General features: G+C 36.8%; 1 protein-coding gene across 1 annotated transcript in view; it reads right to left on the bottom strand.

The window, feature by feature from the left end:
- The window catches only part of SLC44A1 (solute carrier family 44 member 1), a gene marked incomplete at its 5' end in the record, with an annotated part of 29329 nt that extends 15248 nt beyond the window's left edge, over positions 1 to 14081 (bottom strand). Inside the window, 6 exons of the mRNA XM_062617465.1 lie at positions 1967 to 2132; positions 4296 to 4482; positions 5367 to 5494; positions 7530 to 7619; positions 9483 to 9652; positions 13972 to 14081. Coding sequence (XP_062473449.1) covers positions 1967 to 2132; positions 4296 to 4482; positions 5367 to 5494; positions 7530 to 7619; positions 9483 to 9652; positions 13972 to 14081 — 851 coding nt within the window. The remainder of the gene's footprint in view (positions 1 to 1966; positions 2133 to 4295; positions 4483 to 5366; positions 5495 to 7529; positions 7620 to 9482; positions 9653 to 13971) is intronic.
- Positions 14082 to 15336: the final 1255 nt, after the last annotated feature.

Here is a 15336-nt window from a genome sequence, read left to right as displayed (position 1 = left end):
ATGGATAACTTCATCTCATTTGCTGTGGAAAGGCGCTAATATGCAAAATAATGGGGAGGTCCAAATTAATGACCTTTCTTTTCTTACTAAGTTACTTTTCAGATCAGAATTATGTCTTAAAAAGCACCAAAGGATAACACTAGGGAGAAATGGGTATTTACTAACTTAAAATAAAATTTCCATTATGGAATGACAGGATACAGTTAAAAAGAATTCACACTCAGGTGACAGAAAATATATAAACTTACCAAAGAAGTGTATACACTGGTAAGCAATCTATTTCAGAATGAAATTACCCTCTCTTTTCTGTATTTTCCTAGTTCTTTACTCAATCTAGTTTAATTATTCACGAGATTACATCCCTGTAACATCTCGTAATAACTTCATAGATGTATTTCATTGGTATACTGGAGGACTTCATCATTAATAAAATAACAGAATTTCTGTCAGCACAAAAAATTAATTCCTTGCCTTTGATATTGTTGTGAAGACTAGGGCAGATAAGGAGTCAAATGTAATTCATATAACAGCCACAATTAAAGACAAACCAATTAAACATTTGTGATAGGACTCATGCATTTGAAAAATATCTGTATGCATTATTTAAAACCCCATTATTTTAAATACCAGACACTTAAAAGCAAATGCCACGAATAAGAGGTTGGTTGCTGGATATTATTAGAAATTTTTGCATACAATATTCTTCATATGAAAAGCTAAAAACATAAATGAAGAGCCACTAGCTAAACTACATGTGTATTTGGGCTACTAATGCATTCTTCTTGGGGATAACATCTTGTTTTTCCTTAAGTAAACCACCATTGCTAAATATTTTGTCAACATACTCTACTCATGCTGCTCTTTATCCAGAGGATTTGTATTTATACTGTTTGGAAAAGACTTTGAGAATATCCAAAATAAAATAACTTATCTAGTTCCTGAACAATAATATGGGGGGGTGGGGGTGGTTTGGGCTTGGGTTTGTTTTTTTTTTTAAAGAAATGTAATATTAGGCTGAATATCTAGGCTGACATGTGGAGAAGCTTCACTGAACCATACTTTTATAAAGCAGCTATTAATGTACTTGCTTCTTTTTTGCCAAAAGTATTTCCATAATACTATCACTGACGTACCATTTATTCTCACAAAACACTAACACAGCATCAGATACCACTTTTTTTTTTTTTTCCCCTGAAAAATTTCAGTCCTAAATGACTCAAATAAGATCTTTTAATTTCTTTACTAGGGACTAAAACCCCAAAGCTAAATTTGTTATTCTAAACTCAGTTTTCTACCTCTGTGTGGAAAAATTCTTGTGCATGAGGTTTGATAAAACCAGTGCTTAATAATTAGTATTGCCTTCTGAAACAACTAGCAGATACATGCAGAACAGCCAGCATAAAGTATGCCTTGCTACACAATTTAATACTCAAATATAGCAATAAAATATAGAACTTTAATGCACATTATTTTGTATCACTTTTTATTTGTACATGATCTGGTCAGAATCTACATGTAAATGATGAATATAATAAGACCTTAAGTAACCTTCTGTATGAAAGATTAATGAGGTACTGTAAATTTAAAAGGGCACTGGTTTGCAGTTCAAATAATAATCAATTGCTTTCAATGTTTTTTTAATCTTTACTGAGCTTATCAGCAATAATTATTAGCACCACAGATGACCTTCCAGGTGCATCCTGCTTTGTAAACAACCATCCATGTCCATACAATGTGCACACGTTACAAGGCAAACAAGACTTCAAGTCCTAAATATCAAGAATACAATCTATAACCAACAAACCAAATTATTACACAACTTGATATGATTTTAAAGAGTCAATAGAATTCAACTGCTCCCCACCTTTCAGGATAGAAACAAGAGTTCTCCCCAAAAGCTTTATCCCTCATTCTTCCTGCTAAATCAATTTCTAGGCTACTCACAGTAGACTTAAGTTGTCCTTACCTTGTAAAGTAGTATGTTACAACAGCCCCTGCTACCGTCATCTGCTGACACGCTAGGATAAACTCGCTGATCCAGATGAGTCCCACTAAATGGTACCACCACATGTATTTCAAAGGACCTATCATTCTAAATTCAACAAATCCTTCTTCATTTGGGACAGGACTACCTAGAAATAAATGAGGGTAAAAAACAAAATGATGCTTACATCAACAAAGAAGGAAGCATATGGCATTAGCAGTTCATAACTGGCTACAGCAGAACCCATTTAGCTTCTACTATTAGCTCTAAATGTCACGTTTAAGAGGACTGTTCATTAGAAAGATACAGCTTTTGAGACAATCAATATAATGGCATTTGAAAAAGACACTACAAAGAAATATTCTGAGCATACTCAAAATCCCACACTTTTCAAAATTTTTAGACACATGGTAAAAATTTCCAAAACTAAGCACCATTAAGTAGCAAAAAAATTCTCTATAAACATAGTAAAAGCCTGCTTCAGTCATTCCTAATTTCAGTCTGCTGCTCTGTTGGTATTACTCATACAGTAAGAATCAAAATTAAACTTCATAGCTCCTTACATCTAGACATCAAAATTAACAATCACTTTTTGTTTCCCTTATGGTCTTTGTTCATGTATTTCAACAATATCTGTAGCTTTAATGGCATTCACAGACATGAGGAGCAGCTTTAGAGAGTCTAAACATATGACTTCATACACTGAGAGCAGCCCTGAGGAGAAAGACAAAGGATGTTGGTTGGTCAGAAGTTCAATATGACCTGTCAGTGTGCGCTTCCAAGCCCAACCAACTGTATTCCAGGCTGCACCAAAAGAAGCATGACCAGCAGGTCAAAGGAGGTGATTCCCTCCCTCTACTCCACTCTCATGAGACCCCACTCTGCCGTATTGCATTAGCTCTGGGGGCCCCGATGTAAGAAGGATGTGCACCTGTTGGAGTGAGTCCAGAGGAGGCCATGAAGATGCTTAGACAAGCACCTCTCCTATGGAGACAGGCTGAGAGAGCTGGGGTTGTTCAGCCTGGACTCTTTGTCTAACCTGAATAGCAGTATGATGCACTAGACTGATAGCACGTATTAGAACCCTCCTAGGATAAGCTCTAGTTTAGTATGCAAACCCACATTGAGAAGTTTCATCTTATACAACAGTTATGTGAACAGCTGATGAAGTTCAGAAAAATACTGGAAGTAGCATCACGTTACATCAAGTGTAAAACACCTTGAACACCATTGTTTTGACTTAGCATTGATAGCACCTTCTCCACCTTCTTAGCGATGCTTTTGCACTTATATTAAAAAATTAGCATTTTCTTGTGAATAAATTGAACTATTGAAATAATTTTGGTTTTAATGAACAGATGACAGTCCTGGTCGGACACTTCCTGATTGCCCTTTTTTTTTCCAACCAGATTTGCATATCCCACATGCCCTTGGTCATCATGCTTGTAGTAAGCATGGTTAAAGCCCTTCCCAAATCTTCACTCGAGAAGCCAAGCCATCAATCAAACAATAAATTTAAAAATTTTAAGTTTTTAGTAATGAATGATGGTATCTACTGCCTACAACTTATTGTAAAATAAAATAGTCATCTCCCATTTTAAAAAGTAGTTGCTAGGTTTCTGTGCTGAAGTAACTAAGATTAGGACCTATAGAATCAAATAATTTTAGAAGTTCTTGTCAGTCCCTGAACACAAAGCTCTCATGTTCTATGCTCCACACAGCAGGCAGAAATTGAGAGTAGAGTGGCTGCTCTCAGAATACAAATAGCAGAAAATCTCCCTAATAATTCTGCAAAATGCAGGAGTAATACTGGACATGTAAGTTATGAACAACTGAAAACTACTTCTGGCATATTTACATTTTGGGAGACTGTAATTTTGTGCAATAGCCCTTTCATTACAATGTCTTATCTGTATGAGTAGTGACTACAATACAATAGCTTATGAAATCAGCTGCAAGATTAGGCTAGTTTTAACCTGCTTATGTAAAATTAAAGGGAATTATTAAAAAAAAAAAAAGTTATACCCTTCTTATTAATGGAGTTTTTTGGTTTGCAACATGCCAACTTGAGTCAAATCAAAAAGCCATCCTAAGGCACAAAGTGACATACTGGGAATGCAAACTCAAACACACAACTTTCTCAAAACAAGTGTTTTGAAGTCATCAAAGCAGACAAGAACAGAAGCACAGTACACACAGTGTTTTGGATTTTTGTTTCCTAGAGGTTCACACACGCTTTTTAACCAACTCTGCCTGAAACCATACAAAAATGGAGTGGAATGTATTTAAAATAAGTCTGGTAGCTGCTTACCTGTAGTACCAAGGAAAAGCAGGACTGTGATCCAGTATGTCCAGAAGAGGATAAGCACAAAGAATGTCCAGAACGGCTGGAAGACTAGCAGCGGCAGGTGAATAAAGACCTTGCCAGCCACATGGAACAAGGCAATGGTGAGGGCTACTCGTTTACGCATAAATAACATTATCAAGAACAAGATAACCTAGAGGGAGAAGTTTCAAAATCACATTTTAGAGAACTGAAAAATAAGTAAGGTATCATTTTGCACAGCTAGGATATTGAAACGCAGCAAATTAACACATGCTCTATCTATAGAATCACAAGATCAAAATGTAAAATCTGCATCAGCTTCTTCTAGTGAGAAATCATTTTCCAACTTACACTTTTGCAGAATACCAATCTTATAATTATGTATTTGGAATCATCATCAGGGTCAGGCTGATTAGATTAGACCAGATTCTATCCTCAGTTGTTCTATAAACCAGTGAACTCAACAAGATGTAATGAAAAATACAATTTAACATTTATATTTGAGCATGGTGTGGTGGTCTTGTCATATAAGTTAGTTAAATATTGTCAACTTCTAGTAGTAAAGTCAGTGACTCTGAAACAAAAAGCAAGGCCTAAAGAAGATAAATTGGTTCTATAACCAGTGTTAGTATTTCAGCTCACAATGATGTTTCTGATAATGAAAAATGTTTGGGAGCAACCAACTTCAGAAGTAGGAACGGTTAAAGGACTTTAAAATAAACTGAAATGACTAAGTACCCCTGAGTGGGGAACCTAAGAAAAATCTTGTAAGTGAAATTGGATTGGGAGTCCAATATTATTGCTATTCTTGGAAGTCCCTGTGGACATTTTGTGGTAGAGGAAAGTAGCTGCAAGGTTAGGAAATCTCTCCTGACTCAAAACCAGGTATTAAAGAACAATGCCTGGAAGTAAAAAGCAAACAACAAACCCACTGCAACAGAGCTTGGAGTAGAAATAAGCTCTTAAAAGAATGTGTGCAACATAAACCTTTCACCTGAATAAAAAAACAAGAGACCACCAGAACAATAAAATAATACAGTCATTAGCAAAGCATACCGTGAAGACTGTAGCTGCAATGGCATAAATCAGGAGAGCCTGAAGATTGTCTTTGGCTATTTGAGTCTCAACAGCACTGGCAGATATTCGTTCCTTAGCATACAGCCACCACAGGACTCCTGTACCACCTATATTTTAGAGAAAAAAGATGACAGGGTAAATGAAAGATGCTCCTTCTGTGTGACACTGTCAAACTACCTAGCAGCAAAGGAACTAAACATTTGCTTCTTTTTAAGTCTAGTCTGGTAAAGAATAGGCAGGGGCACTGATGCTTAACCCAACAGGAGCTTTGAAGGAAGGAGAACTGCTTAGTCCTCCTCTGTTGCCCTCTTCTCAAGTGGATACACTCCTTTCCCAGTCTCACCCCACTATGACCACTTAAGAGACTTGCAGCTCTTTGTGTTTCAGGGTGAAGTGCATGAAAGAACTACTTCATGGGGAACCCTAACAATGAAGATCACACCTTCCATCACACAGGCAATAGAGCAACAAAAATAAAAACAAAGAGTTATATGGTAGGATATATGTTTATATGTGTATAATAAGGGAGTAAGAATCCAGGAAGGGAAACAGAGAGGGGGCTTTGGATTAGGGTGCAAAATAACAAAAGGAGTCTACAACTCCTGGGAAGACTAATCAAGAAAAGAAGGAACAGCCCTGATGCTGAAAATGGCACCTTGGACTACTGACACATGGCTACCTCTTCATTGGGCAGTGTCTTTTGGGCACTGGAACAAACATCAGTGAAAGGCACAGGAAGCCAGTATAAATTTCTCCTAACCCTGTTACAAAATCCTAAATCTTGTGGCCAGAATATCATTCTCCTATTCTAGCTACCTGTCTGAGGTAGAATACTTCTTAAACAGAGGACTCCAGCCCCTCAGAGAGATGAGGTCTCCACTCTGAGACATATATATATATCAGACTTATCTAGACATCACAAGTCATTGATGAAGGTACTCTGCTCAGGTCTGAAATGGAAGATGCTCTTTTGGCATCTCCTAAGCAAACAGCGAATACAAAACAAGCAGTATGTCTCACAATTGACATGCTCTTATTCGGTTTGTGTAATGGGTGTGATTTTTTTTTAGAACAGAACAACAGATGGCAATAAGTTATTCAACTCTTTCACTCAAAGTTTCTAAAGAGAGTGAAAAAAAAATTTTCTTTTTTTTTTTTTTTTCAGCTTTTCTGTGGCCACAGATCCTAAGACCAGTAAGCAGAAAAAAACAAGTGATCCTGAAAAAACATAGATGGTCTGATTTTTTTTTTCTCCATTCTTTGCAGTCATAATTGCAAGAATTAAATTGCTAGTGCTTCCTAATATGATTATTCTATTTTCATTCCTTCCCTACAATTATCTCCCCATACATTTTTGCATAGCTACTGAGTACCAAGAATAGAAAGCTCTACGTTTACAAATGCAAAAGCTAATGTGACAAAGTAAGGCTATTTTCATGCAAGCTATATAATTTTGGATGAGGCAATGTGTAGCCATTCCGAAGACAGCACAGCTGGTTGCATTTCATACATGACCTATAGATCATGCAGAACTTTCCAAGTCATATGGAAATACAAGATTTATATTAGAAATGCTAGAAAAGCATCTTTGCTTCCTCTCCTGAGGAACAGCTCTTAGATACGCCTACAGAGCTATTCAGATGACTGAAGGGACTGATCAATACAACACGGTTGTGTGGACACATCTACATCCCAAGATCCCCTGAGGTTTCATAAATAGTAAGTTGCCCTTTGATTCATGCATGCTTAAGTACATCCAGAGGGTGGGTATGCCATCAGATACACCCAGACTAGCTGCATTGCTGACATGTTCAGAAGGCAGGTTAAGATGTAGGAAATGCTTAGGTCTGTGCTACAAGTGATGTGAGGAATATCCCGTATTGCTTATGTAGGCTATAATGAGCTAGGCTGACAGGAAGCTTGCCAGCCAAGCAGCGTGTGCAGCAAGCCTCTAAGGAGCAGTGTGCTCTCTGGGGACAGAACTGCAATTACAAAGGTGGCTTTTTTCCAAGACATATGCAAGCAACTCAATGGAAAGCTGAAGGTAAATGAAGATCTTTGCAGGACTGTAGCTGGCCTGAGGACACGGAGCACAAAGATTAGAATTGGGCACTCAGAAAATGGGAGACAAACAAGACTTACCAAGTGATCCCAGAATGACAAGAATTGTTAAAATCCAGACAAGTACTCTTGAAATGTACCTGATTATAACCATCAAAATCATGGACAACACTGCAAAAGAAGACAAATAAAATAAGCAGAGCAATTATGTCAAGGAGAAATTCCTAATTCTCCCACTACACTAAGATAACTGCCTTCCAGCAGGATTTTTAGACAGATTTCTGAGCCTTACAAACTCACTGCACAGACAGTTAAATATTTTAGGCACCTCTACAACTTCTGCTTTTATACTGTTGATTAAAACAAAGAAAGCATAGATACATTTACAGGGTACATTAAATACAAGACAGAATGCATACATACAAACAGAGATGTATTTAGACAATGACAAAACAGACAGAAAGATATGATAGTACTCTAAGTCTAGTAATGTAAACACAGCCCCTGAGGACCAGAGCAGAATTTGCACTCAGGTACGCTTGTTAAACAAGTGCAGATAACATGATGCTGTGTATTTCAAAATGTCATGCCAGTAAAATGTAAAAAAAATTACAACTTTATTTTCCACATTCACAAGCTTTGTTCATATAGTTCCACTGCCATTCAGGAGCTGCATGTTAAAAAGCCCTCTACAATCTCAGCCAAGTAAGATTTAGTGAGTAGTGAATGTAAATGCACACACATATTCCTGCATATACATATTTGTGTACAGCAGCTACACTGGAACCTGGCTTTGTGAATCACACAATCTTACCCACTGTTTAAAAATAAATAAATTCAGTAACTGTGAAGGTATGAAAAGTATTTTTAAATTAACTGTATCTAAAAGTCTGTACTAACTTCTGACTCTACCCAAAAAGTATCCTTGCTAATCAGCCGCTAGCTTTCAGATGCAGAACAGCCTTTCTACCGTTAGTATCAACTACTGCTGCTGTCAGAATATAAGAATAAACAACTTTCCAATTGTAGTTGACAAGATACTCAATGGTCTTTTGTGTTTCTGTGGTGGTGTTTTTTTTTGTTTTGTTTGTAGTTGGTTGGTTGTTATTTTTAAATGGGATCTAGCATCTATTTTTGGTGGGTTGTTTTTATTTGTCTTTTAGTTACCACAAAGGCAGACTGAAAACAAAGAACTTCTTTATCTGGTACAGCTTCACAGTGCTTCTTTCTAAACCACACACTGCTCATATACATGGCTAGTATCTGAAGCTTCCCATTTTAGGATTTCAAATTTTATACTTATTAGGAGTATAGAGTCATTAATAATTTATGTGAGTGAGTAGTATTCCACCTTAATTCACAAGACTTAAAACAGCACTTTGGTGTAGTACAATATGTCATTTTATAGGCCAGAGGCATCTCGCAACTGTAGACACGAGTTAGCACCTCTACACTGCTGAGATTTTTCAAATGCCTGAAGCTTTTAATTTTGGAAGAAGGGGAAGAAGGAGGTAACATACAATAAACAAATGAGCACTTAAGTTTTTTATTTACCCCCAAAAAGTTCTCACATCTCTGCATAAGTATGTTAAATGAAACAAACTAAATCTCCTACAATCTAGAAAATAGTGCTATTGTGCATTTCTTACCCTGCCCTTTTTATTTGGAAACGGTTTATTTGGAGTTGGATTGGCAGAAAATGAGTATTAGAAATGGGAAAGGGGAATACTATAATAAAAATTAGGATAATGGGGATGCTGTGTTAACTGTAGCAAAACTAATGTTGGCTAACCAATAGCCACACATCATCTATCTCATAATCAGTGCAAGCGGAGAAAAAACAGGAATGCATACATAGATTGCTTCTGAGTAAGTTACACAGCTATCAAATAAATTTTTTAAAAAGCATTCTGAACAATTTTTTAAAAGGGCTTATTGCTATAATTCATGTTGCTTTCTTTGTTGTGGGTAGAGGGTGTTAACAATCTCCTAATGCAGTACTAAGAAATAGCTAGTAATGAGAAAAACAATTACCTAGTGATAACAAGCAAAGTCCCATTATAATCTCTTTGCTGGTCATAACTCCACTAATCAGCCTGTGTAAGACACTACTGTCACTGACAAAGGTGATCAGGGCCTCTGCAAACTTGGCATAGCAGGAAATGTTCACAGGAGCACAGCGATGGAAGAATGGAATAGGTGCACTGGTGACACAAGAAAAAAAAAATCAGAAAAAAAAATTACTTAATATAAATGCCACATCAACACACAAATGAAAGGTGAATAGATGCAACCACTCCACCCTCATAACATCATAACCAGAAACCATGTGTTGAATGCACAAGTGCTGCTGGAATGAGGATGATCATAATGAGAAGTGATGCAGTTCTTACAAGTGACCCTGAGAGGCTGGCGTGCACAGTCCAATAGGAAATTATTACCCTCCCACCCTTAAATGGCAAGGCTCAGAAAATACATGTTCCTATTTCCACTTAAACATCTCTCAATCAAGTGTCAGGCGGTGAACCAGCAGCTGAAACAATGCCTTTCACTCATGTTAGAACAGAATACTAGCTCGTATTTGCAGCAAAAGAAATCCCAGAATGACAATACTCTTCTTGCAAGCATACATTCTACGCTAAAATATATCAGCACTTCCAGCTGCTGCCAAGCAAAACTTACCTATTTATTCTTAGTTTTTCCCATTCTGAACTTGCTCTTGTATTGAAGATTACAATCACAGAGTTTACTTTCATTAGCTTTGTAAAAATTATGCATTACATTCTTTGCTACACATGCAAACACGCCTATATTGTTTCATTATTCCTGAAGTGTTTTGGAAGCATCCTCCCCAAAAATACCGATGCTGTGCGTTAAACTTTGCAGAATGCTCAGCAGAACCTGTTATCAACTCCAACGGAGGAAGATATAAGAGAGCAAAAACTTCCCTTGAAAAGTGGGTAATTTTGTTTTCCAAATGTTTCCCATTAAGTAACTGCCTTTCTTGCTCACAAACTATGTCAGATCTCAAAGTGGACTATTACATTTTTTGATCAATCTTCCTGATTACACTTCAAACACAGTCCATGAACTACATGTTCCTTCCTGTAATCGGATCCAGTGAAAGAAATACCTTTTGTATTAAGTCAGACTTTTCTTCTAACCTCTCTATTTGTTTCACCTTACCCAATCATCCTAACTTAAAAGATTTCAGTGGACGGTAGCAGCAATGCACATAATCTTTTGCAGTTTGCCCATTCAGCAATGACCTATAAACCAGCAATTCTCTGTACTCAATAACTATTCGTTAAGCCCATGTCTTTCCAAAATTCTGCCATTCTAAGCACATAGTAAGTAAACCAGCTGCCTTAGATGCACCCTTTTTATGCATTGTTTTTTGTGGGGAAGTTAAAAAAAACAAACAAAAACAAAGAAAGAAAGACAGCATGCTGAAAAGCACTAGTGTGTAATTATTCTGTCTAGAATTTGGGAGAATTTATGATCACCTGCCACAGCTAGGTAATTAGCAGATCCTACGTTTTGTTTGAAGTGACTGATGGTTGTACATGATATGGTTTTAAACTTACTGTGATGAGGAGGTCAATGCATTTGCATTGACAGTATATTTTTGGGTAGTAATGAAAACAGCAGTTAAGCACAGCAAAGTAATTGTGAATTAGTCACAGTTGTTAAAAATGAAATTAAATCCATAATGATGGCTGCCCTATTTAAAAGGTGGTCCGTGTATGCTCTCAGCCTCTTATAGCCTATTTTGGAATATGCAGCATACTGCCGTTCATTATATGCAGTTATACTGGAAAAGACTGAAATTTGAGAGGTTTATTTAATTGTTAACTGCTCCAAATTTGCACAAAGCCTAGACTATTTAGAAGTTGTCAATGCCAATAACAAATTTTAAGATGGGAGCAGGCAAAGGACTGTCATTCCTACATTCAAATATGAAAATATCCATTTTAGAAAGGGTAACTAATGGATTTAAAATACTGTTTCAAAATACATCCCAAAAGAGGAAAGCATGCTTTTTGCATGGTTTATATTACTCATTTAACATCCTTAAGTTATAGCAATTTCATTGTACATTTTAAATTACCTATTTCTATGTGCAGTAATTAATTTCTAACATTGCTACAATTAGTTAAAAAAAAATGAGGTTAGTCATTCCCACAAGCTTTCCTGTATAAATGGGACTACTGAGAATCCACCTTTTGAGATCTGCTGCTATTTCAGTGGTTCTGACTGAGTAGGTGAGGTAAGGTGTTTTGTTTAATAAAAAATATAATAATAGACCTGCACTATTTTATATGGCCTTTTGATTATAACTTGGTATATTACATAGTGAAATGGAATGACAAGTTTCTGAGAATAACAACATGATGCTTGATCGTGGACAAGAGTTAGTAAAGTTGAAGGCAGGAGATGATGGTGTTAAAAATTGTATTTTATGACAGTGTTAAAAATTGTATTTTTAAAGCAATATTCAAGTGATGTTAAGAGACCCATCTGATTGTTCAAGTACTAGATTTCAGAGGAGAGCTCTTTCCTCTCACCACTACACCTGGGCATCTACAGCAACCTGTGTGTGGGTACTGTGTTAGAATGCCGCTGCTAGCTACTCTTTGTAATTTCTTTATACAGGGCAGCCCCTTGGCATAGCTCAGCATAGCTGGCTGATAGAAAAATGCTGCAGGTAAAAGTTGGACACATTTTCCTTTAGAGTCTTCTAAAGAGTTATGCTCTACTGAGGCTGAGATGTAGTAGGCACAGTTCCTGTAACATGTATGCTTTGCTAGACTGTGCCGCTGTGTTGAAGTTGGACACGATACTTGAAGCTGGAGGATCAGACTCCACTGAAAGGTGGAGCCCCAAATGAAGAGTGTGAAGGAGCCTTGTCCTGAAACAGAAATCATCAAGGAACAGTCCTCATGAAATACCCTACCTCCACCCCATGGCCTGAATGGGAATCAGATGGTTCATACCTCTGACAGATCAAATCTGAGAATAGGAGTGTTAGGCAAGTTCTTCCTGAATGCCTCAGCCTACAGAGAGTTGGGGTTTTGTTTGACTTCAAAAGACTCAGTTTCCCTTCCAAATCACCCTAATTTAGTCAAATAATTTAACTATAAAAATCTGAAAAATAGAGTGGTTTACAGATACAATGTTGGCCTTTTTTGTCTGGAGGCATTAAGCTCAGACTTTTCAATCCCCAAAATATTAAAACAAACTGTACATTTTAGTCATACCAGATAAAAAAAAGGGAAATATTCCACCTACACAGTGGCTTTTAAAAAATAACTCCTAAGGTAGCTTTTGTAAGGAATTTCCATAGTGTCATTAGAGCTCCAGCACACTGTTCTATCCTGTTTTCTTACTAAGCTATATTCATTCAGATTGAATAACATGGGAACACACAGTGAGAAAAGTCACTATAATTCTGGCAAAAATTAAGACTGACAAGCCTTTTCAGTATGCAAGCTGGCACTGAAGTTTTCATTTGGTTTTGTATTACAGCTCTAACAGCTGGTTAGCTGCATGGAATATTAATCTGCTGAGGAGAAAAGTAAAAAAAAGAAAGTAACATTCCAGCTGCTACTTATTGTCACTACCATATAAAAACATTATTCACTACAGAAGCTAGAATGAATACAAGAGAGACTTAAAATCCCAGGTTTTAGAACTGACACAATTATAACATTTATTAAAAATGTAACAGAAAACTACACAGGAAAAGACTGCAGTTACAACCCACTACTGAATGTGTCTGAGAAGCTAAACTTTGAGAAAATACAATATGGTTGCTCTTGAGTGAGTGGAATTACTGCCAGAAGGATATGCTCAACAACAAACAGACCACTCCTTTTCTCATCAAAGGTCATCTCCACAGTTCAGGCAGCACAGCTAGCAGAGTTTCTGGGCCTACAAACTTTTCTATCCTACTTCACAAACACTTAATATCATATTTTAAACAATAAAATTCAAATCAATCCGTTTATAAAATAACAATCTTCTTTTTTGGTACTTGGCCATCCTTGTATTAAGTCATTTGGGGACTGAAAGAATTAAAAATGAAGAAATTTGCTAAATTTGATTGGCTGAGGTGAGGTATAAGAAATTAACACTACAGAGGGCTGCATGTCAACATATCCCTTTTCCTCCCAAAGATCCAAAGTGCACCATAATTGTCTCTGATCTGCATTGCTGACATTGCTTGCTATAGGGTGAAAGACAGTAAACCAGCTAATACTCAGCACAGTAAGTCTGTTTCATGAGATAAAAGAAAACTTGAAGATACCATCTGAATACTCTCAGTAGCAAATGAATGGCTACTTTGGGTTCTCCTTTAAGAGTTGCCTTCATAACCTTTTAAAAACATATGGCAATAATACACTAAAATAGTCACCTGCCAGACTGATTAAATCTGTGCTGCATATTTTCTGAAGAACTATCACAAACAAAACAGATCTCTGTTCCCTCCACCCCCAATCAGACAAGATGTTAACATTACCTCTCTGGAACAGGGTATTTAGGACATAACTTGGCAGCTGCTGGGTCTGTAGTGTATTCTGATGGCTGTAGCTCATAGCTACACAGATTGGATCCTGTTGAGAGGAAAAAAAAAAAAATACATATATATATATATCTCTATATATAGATGGGGAAAAAAATCAAATATTCCTATTTTTTGCAAATTGTATTACAACTGATACAGGTCCTGATCCTGCAGCTCCTCATGTTACTACCACAGAGTTATGCTACAGTTCCTCCTGTAATGGAACAGTGAATCAAACCCAACACAAGCTTCACTGTAACAGAATGACACTCTCCATCTAGCTTTGGTTGAGTAGAAAAGGCTAATTAACAAAGTAGTGTAAAAGAGAAGGACATAAAGCACTTAGAAGTCACTCTCCTCTGCTACTCCATCACACTTTTTTTTGATAATTTTTAGTGCATGAATATTGCACAAGACAATATTCATTATAGAAGGTACATTCAAGGGGTTTGACGTTTTTTTGGGGGGCTGGCTTTGTTTTTAGTCTGTTTTCAAAATACAAGTGCTCTACAGATTTCAGGGAGAAGAACAAAGGAACCAAACTGCTGAAGTTAGAAAGTTGACTGAAAAATAACATAAGCTCTGCAGTAGATGTCCAGACCTTTTAATGAAGCCGAGTTTGTTCCATCAAACAAATTGATACAGCACAATAAAGATCAAGTTGCCTACAACAAAATTCAAACATAATTTTAGGCTTCCTTAGTACCTTACACTTGCCTAATGGGAGTACATTATCTAGACAGATCTCTTTCCATTTGCCTATGATCAAAATACCGAGTATCTGAGACAATGCTTCTAGGAATATAGCAACCATCAAACCAGACTGGAGCAGTGGGCTCTCAGAAACTGAAGAGGGAAGAAAGCTTCCAATGGTGTGAGCTGCCTATCCTAGAGTGTCTTCCCAGCTTGTTTGATAACAGATAGCTTACTCCCCAGTGCAAGAGGTCTGAATACACAGCCTTTAATGTCTTTTTTTGTTTTCCTATGCATTAAAATAAGGACATCTTGATAATCCCTATAAATATTTAATATTTCCATTGTGAAAGTCTATTTTGTAGAAATGCTTTGTAGCAGAGCTCTACAGACTGGCTCTGGATAATGTGTACACTCTTTTACCGAAATTAAACCAAGACTTTTGACACACAGACTTATCGTGGCCTGTGTGTCACCAACAGGAGAACTATGTGTAGAAACTGTAGAATATTATTTGCAGAAATCTTGTTTACCATTGCCACACTGCTATCTCTATGAAGAGTTATCTTTTATTTACAGACTGAAAGAGAAGACAAAGAGCAGCTGAGCGGGCTGTCCCATGCAAGC

This window comes from Pezoporus occidentalis, unplaced genomic scaffold (genome assembly GCF_034315485.1).
Source record: "Pezoporus occidentalis ecotype Australia unplaced genomic scaffold, CSIRO_AGI_Poc_V1 ctg196, whole genome shotgun sequence".
Classification (NCBI taxonomy): domain Eukaryota; kingdom Metazoa; phylum Chordata; class Aves; order Psittaciformes; family Psittacidae; genus Pezoporus; species Pezoporus occidentalis.
The sequence above is the reverse complement of the archived record's forward strand: the minus strand, read 5'-3'. Positions and strand labels throughout refer to the sequence as shown.